This window comes from Ischnura elegans, chromosome 6 (genome assembly GCF_921293095.1).
Source record: "Ischnura elegans chromosome 6, ioIscEleg1.1, whole genome shotgun sequence".
Classification (NCBI taxonomy): Eukaryota; Metazoa; Arthropoda; class Insecta; order Odonata; family Coenagrionidae; genus Ischnura; species Ischnura elegans.
This window is the reverse complement of record NC_060251.1, coordinates 35,611,688-35,618,161: the sequence shown is the minus strand read 5'-3', so window position 1 is coordinate 35,618,161 and position 6,474 is coordinate 35,611,688. Positions and strand designations below refer to the sequence as shown.

Here is a 6,474-nt window from a genome sequence, read left to right as displayed (position 1 = left end):
TTTAGTCAACACAAAAGAAAAATTGTTCAAAATAGGGAAAGATTTATCGGGTAAATGCATTCAGTGTAATGTGACGGAAGATATAAAGCACAAGTTCATCAATTGTCTAAGTGTAAGAGATGAATGGAAAAAAATTAAAAGGGTTTTCAAAAATATAAATTTATTTGGTGATGGAGATACAGATAGTTTGAATCTTTTAATGTTAAATTTTAGAGTGTTTCCATCTTACAAAAATGAAGTGATGGTGTTTATAATTGGAAGATACATTTATGATATCACAAATGGAAGTGGAGAATTAAATAAAAACGTAAAAGAAAAAGAATTAAAATTTTTAAATAAGGATGCAAAAAACTTACTACTTCAGATTTACTTCGGTTGAAGTGTAATGCTTAGTGTTAACTTTAGGAAAGAAATATTATGTATTTTGTTCTTTTAAGTGTATTAAATGTATGGAATTAATTTTGACCTCTGGAAAAAAAAAAGAAAACCTCTTTCCTGTGTGAATATTGGTTTAATGAGTGCTGTATATCTTCACCTAATTGTAGAATTAGATCTGAATTTTGTATTTGTAAAGGTGAGCATAAATCATGGTATAGAAAATAAAATGGATCATAAGGACCTATCACGTATGTAGTGAGGAATTTCTTGGGTTTTGGATAAGAGACCGTGGTGGCCTGGTGGATAGAAGCCCGGCCGGTAAACGGAGGAGATGGTCGCGTCGGGTGTTCGAGTCCCCAGGCCTCCAAAATATTTTGTTGTGATAAATTTGTCAAGGAATGGTCTAATATCGACTGTAAACCTTGTGAAATGTATAATTGTCAATAATTGTATCTAGGTGTTACAAGATAAAAAGGAATTTCGGTAAAAAAAAAAATCAAAATTTTTGTTTCATATGACCATATTGGACATTAGAAAAAGCTCTTAGGACGTGTTTTGAGTGTGAGTGAAGCAAGTGACGGTGGCCTGGTGGATCGACGTCCGGCCATTGAGGAGTGAAGTGTAGTGAGTGAGACCGGACGTTCGAATCCCCAGGCCTCCTACTTCAAAATAATGGAAGAAAAAAAGAGCTAAAAAAATGGTCAAAATCTGTGTGTAATATTTTCTACACTCAAAATTTTCTTTTTTTTTGTTATGTAAAAATTTATTAAGGGCATTGAACTGACTTTGTATTATGTTTCTGTTTTTTATTGTTTTCTGACATTAAAATCTTATAAAAAAAAAAAATTCATAGCACCAGGAGCACAAGGCACCCCATCGTGGAATGGCGAAGTCATCTCATTTAATATGGATTTGGATCAGACAACCATCAATCATATACCTAGGACAAATGTCCCACCCTTTTAGTCGCCTCATACGACAAGCAGGGATACTGCAGGTGTATTCTTTATCCCCCCACCTACAGGGGCAAATTCAATTCATCAACCTTAATGCATATACCGGTAATTAAGGAAAAGATTGTGATACAGGTAGCATAGAATAATCCACAAGAATTGATTCTTTGAAAATTTATTGTATTTGCTAATGACCTGTATCACCTATTAACAAATCATCTAGAATTCGAGGAGGTATTTTGTTGTTTGGCGAAAATAATGGCAAGGATGGACCTTTGGTTCAACAAGGGAAACGTTTGACCTCATTTACCTGCTTACCTGACAGCTCAATGCTCCCTCCAAAAGATTTGGCATAGATTAAAAGAGACATACAGGAAATAATTCACCAAAACTTAATTAAAGCTACATTCATGAGATGCAAAGTTAAGGACCCTATTTTGAGTTGAGCCACTGATGAGAAAAATGGTTTTAATTCATCAATGTAACTTTTGGGGTGGAAGTTACATTATACTGACCATCAGGAATTTTTAAACTGCAGCAACGCAGGAAAAAATATATTTTACCCCCATAACTATTCGTGTTTTTAAAACAACATCACTGCCAGTCACTCCGCCAATCAAAACCTAATCCTCAAAAAGTTTGAAACATAAAAAGCAAGGGAACAAATATTCAAACTTGCCCTTTTATACCCACTAGAAATTGGTGTGAAATCCACACACTAACTTAGGCCAGCATGATAAATTTGTGGCATTGATGGCTGGATGGAATGAAAAAGATTTGAGAAAGAAAAAGTAAAACTTCAATGAGTGGTTGCTCCACATTATATAGCATTGCATCAGGGTAGAGGCTAATCCTGATATCTGCAACAGTTTTACATTGTGACACGTAATTACAGGTATCAAAATTGTAAAAAAACTGAGTATACAAAGCAAAGGATACAAGGTAGAAAAATAAAACACTTAAAAGCAGGCAACAGGAAATCTGAAAACCAGAAAATTTCTTGTTTCAACTTTTTACCTTTCCCAAAGATGATTTGGATTTGGACATAAAATAAGTTTCACAATAATAATGACTCAATTTTATTTGCATCATCACAGGAATTTACACAAAACTTCATTTCAATAATTACAAATTTATATCTTCGTTGAAGCGAAACAATGTTTCCCTACTAGATTTTGACATGCAAATCATGACCCTGTATGGCATCAATTGACATCAGTTTCCACTGACTTCCTCAAATTTCAACACTGGTGCTACCAGCATAAAATTTTAAAAATTTAAAATTCACCTCAAGGCCTTTGGGCGAAGTTTGTTAAATAATTCTATAAAATATATATATATATATGTCAATAAAAAGAATTTTTTGATCTACATGTGCATTATTTTTGTATTCCCTAATGTAATCAAGTTTTTACACCATTTTTTTAATATTCCTAGCCAGACTACACCACTAAACAATTTTCAATTAGCTCCCATTAAATGACCAAAATATTGATAGATGGATACCATTTGACATGAATCTTTGCCTTCAGACTTTTGTATTGTGATGTTTGAAACTTGTTAACTGTGGCTACACTATTTTCCACAGATGGAAAATAAGGATTCCAGAGACTTGTCGCCAGTTCTTCAGTATAACTTGTTCCTCTCCTTGACTCCAATCATATTTCTAAGAACTCATTCATACTTCACTCACTGGTGAAAATAATTACCGTAGCACTAAGTCTACTGTAAAAATTCATTTGTATAAAAGACTAAAGTAATTTACATATCTATGTACATCGTAAAAATTCTATGAATAAAGATTTTTCTCTCAAAATTGTAGGCTCTTATTTCAAGTGGGGATACCTATTTTAAGTAAGCTGCTCCTGAATATGAAAGAAAAAAAATTCACAGAACAGATATGAGCAATTATAGGTTCCACTGAATACAGTGTGACCAATTAGGCACTCCAGCCAGAACTGATAACTCATCAACTAGAAAAAAAATATCTCCCTTGGCCTCATTCTGCCCACCTGCACATTTTTCAGAATTACTGTAACTGACTGTTGGAGCCGTTTTAAAACAAGGGGGATCTAGCAAATGAACAGTCAAATCCATTTACAAAGATTTCAGTCCATTTGGAGATAAATGCAATGCATCTAATATTGATTCTAAATCTTCATTGATGCATAGATTGGCTAGATTACTACCTCTGTTTGATTACACCCCTAACTGATAACATATCAAGCAATTAGTACAGCCTCATTTTCCTAAGCTGCAGGTTTATTGCTTTTGAGCTCATAAAAACTTTGTGTATTGTTAAAAATATCCAGGCATCATTAAAAAATGAACAGTAATAAGATCCACACACTATGAATTACACGCATGATTATATCATATACATACAACATATCCAAAGGTAAAGAAGGCCAATTTGCAAAATATGACAGCAGATTTTGAGGCGAATCATAGCCCATGAATTCTGAATTAATCAATTGCACATAAATATGTGCACAGTAACTGGACACAGCCATTTTGGTGCTTCTATGTATGCTCAAGGAAATATTCCAATTGGAAGTACATCGTTGATTCATTTTTCTAGTTTGTGATGTCCATCAAAATTTTTCCTTGATAAGACATACAAAAAACATTCTTTACACACACCAAAAAATCTTAACAATAAATTCAACGGTAAGTTTTTGTAATTTCTTCAGTACTCTTTCCAGAACTCAATTATGCTATGTTTAACAAGCTCTTTCTCTTAGATTTAGATGATACAGAGAGTTATTGCATTGAATTTTGAGCCGTCACAGTACTTTCAGATATAATTGCACAAATGTAAATCACTTACGATCTAGCATAGATTGCTATCACCACAGGGACATCTTCAACCCCAGCCTGTATTGCTTTTTATGTACCAAGTACATTGTAGGCCTATATTCACCAAAAATATAACTATGCTTCGTGGAACTGATTCTTCTGCCAATTCATTTGATATAACTGCTCTGAATTTGATTAAAACATCTATAGGACATTAAAAAAAACAAAACACAAGTATGTCATCCACAATAACATACAGAAAAAATATGTTTACAGAATCACTGGAAACAACCTACCTCAATTCACAGTTTTGGTGAAACCACTTACATGCTTCATTAAACATAAATAGTGCATACTTGCACCGGAGCACCACCCATTTAAGACTCAAGAGCAATCTGGAACACTCTGTAACACTAAGATACTGACACATGGAATATGATTTTACTTGGGATTCCACAGTCACTCGGCATAACTAAATATGGCATCAGTGAATGTGGTATACAATTCATCTCAGCAACATCACACATTTCCCAAAATCATTGGCCCAAACCAAACGAATTCGATACCTAGCCATTCATTGAATCTTCTCCATTGTTTATAGCACTGTCTTTGCGGCTGAAAAGTCGATGACGCCCAGCATGCTGTGTAGCACTACTGATGACCTCCATCCACCTTTGGGAATCAAGACAGAGCATTTGAATCAATGAAGCAACACATCTTATGTATCTTGAAAATGAATACGGGAACATTTACATGAAATCAAATGCAAGACATGCCTGGCACATGTAACATTCTACAAGCATACAATTGTGTGCAGTTAGAATGCAATACAGGTGAGCACCCTGAATTTGGCATGGCTGGGACTTGGGCAATGCCTGATTTGAGATTCTACAGGATTTCATGAGCTGTGGTAGTAATAAGTATAATACGGTAGTTTCCTTCATCAGTTAAATGAAAATCTATAAAGTGCGGCTAGTGTCCCATCATTAACGTGATAATTACCTGCTAGTGACTGAATTACCAGTTTACTTGGAAATCAAGGTTCAATTTGACCTCATTTGAAAAAGCTCAAAATGGTATCCATTATAGTTTCTAGCCTTTTGATGCCGCACTGGTGTACTTTACATGGCAAGAGATAGGCAGTGAGCAAGTAACTTAACTTTGAGGAGCATTTCAGAAGCACTGAGCTAGGAGAAACGTGGTAATACCCATTTACTGACACAATGCAGGAGTGAAAACTTTACTTCAATGTGAAAGGTACTATTTTTCCTATAAAAACTCAAACATGCCCAACACAGAATTCTGCTAGAGAGGCCTGGTGGAAAAATGAATTGGAGATTAATGCAATGCAATGTAACAAGAGGGTGCGGGCTTACTTGAGACTGATCCATTTGAGTGTTTTTGCACACACTCGCATTCACTATCATCACATTTTACATGAAGTTGATTTTATTTATGATCCATTACATTATCCGTTAGTTTTATCTAATAAACATTACATTCCTGTTGAAAATATTACATCAATTTCCCTTCACAATCATGGCAAAAAAACCTCCAGTTGAATCTAGTTTTGTCAACAAATGGAAAACGTTTTCAGAAAGCTGGATGACTGATATTGTCAAAGAAAGTTCAGATTAATAGGAATGTCCTCCCTGCTTATGACATAATTACCGATGTAAAAAATAATTGTAAACATAGAGATGAACTTGCTCCTCAAAAGAAATATGTACTTGGTAGAGTGAGCTTTTAGTCCATTGTAAATTCTAAAAATTAAGACCATCCTTCCACCCAGAGAGGAGACAGAATATCTTTAAGACCTACCTTTCAAATGTGTATTCACTTTCAGCTCTGAAGAAGTACACATGGTTTTTGAATTGTAGTTTGAACACATAGTCCTTGAGAATATTATCAGATGGTGATGGAGAACTTGCATAGTAGCCAAGTAGCGGTAAACACGCAAGAGGGAAATCATCCTTTTGAGAGAAAAAAGCTAAAGTCAGAATTGAAAACGTCTCAGGGAATCTTCAAATATATATGAAAAATTATTATGCAGTAATTAGTAACATTAAAATGAAATATATTAAACGCCCAGAGCTTATATAATATATAAGTTGAAATGTACCTAATTTACTTTCATAAATGCTTTAAGACAGGTTGCAATCCATCAAGTTGTATAAGTGTTTTAAAAAAATCACAGACTTAAGTTTCAAAGTAACTATGAAAACTAAATAGAATATTGATTAAGAGGTGGAATAGAACATACAAATAAGCTAAGAGGAAATTCATTAAATTTGATGGATGAATTCAAGAAGGTCATGTTTTGCACTTCTGTTAAACAGGCAAA

At 34.1% G+C, this 6,474-nt stretch overlaps 1 protein-coding gene across 1 annotated transcript in view; it reads right to left on the bottom strand.

The window, feature by feature from the left end:
• Positions 1-4,696: 4,696 nt before the first annotated feature.
• LOC124161353 (FERM, ARHGEF and pleckstrin domain-containing protein 1-like) overlaps positions 4,697-6,474 on the bottom strand; it is a 36,086-nt gene continuing 34,308 nt past the window's right edge. The window contains exons 15-16 of the mRNA XM_046537667.1: positions 5,952-6,103; positions 4,697-4,802 (exon numbers count right to left, since the gene is read on the bottom strand). Of these exons, the coding sequence (XP_046393623.1) occupies positions 4,697-4,802; positions 5,952-6,103 (258 nt within the window). The remainder of the gene's footprint in view (positions 4,803-5,951; positions 6,104-6,474) is intronic.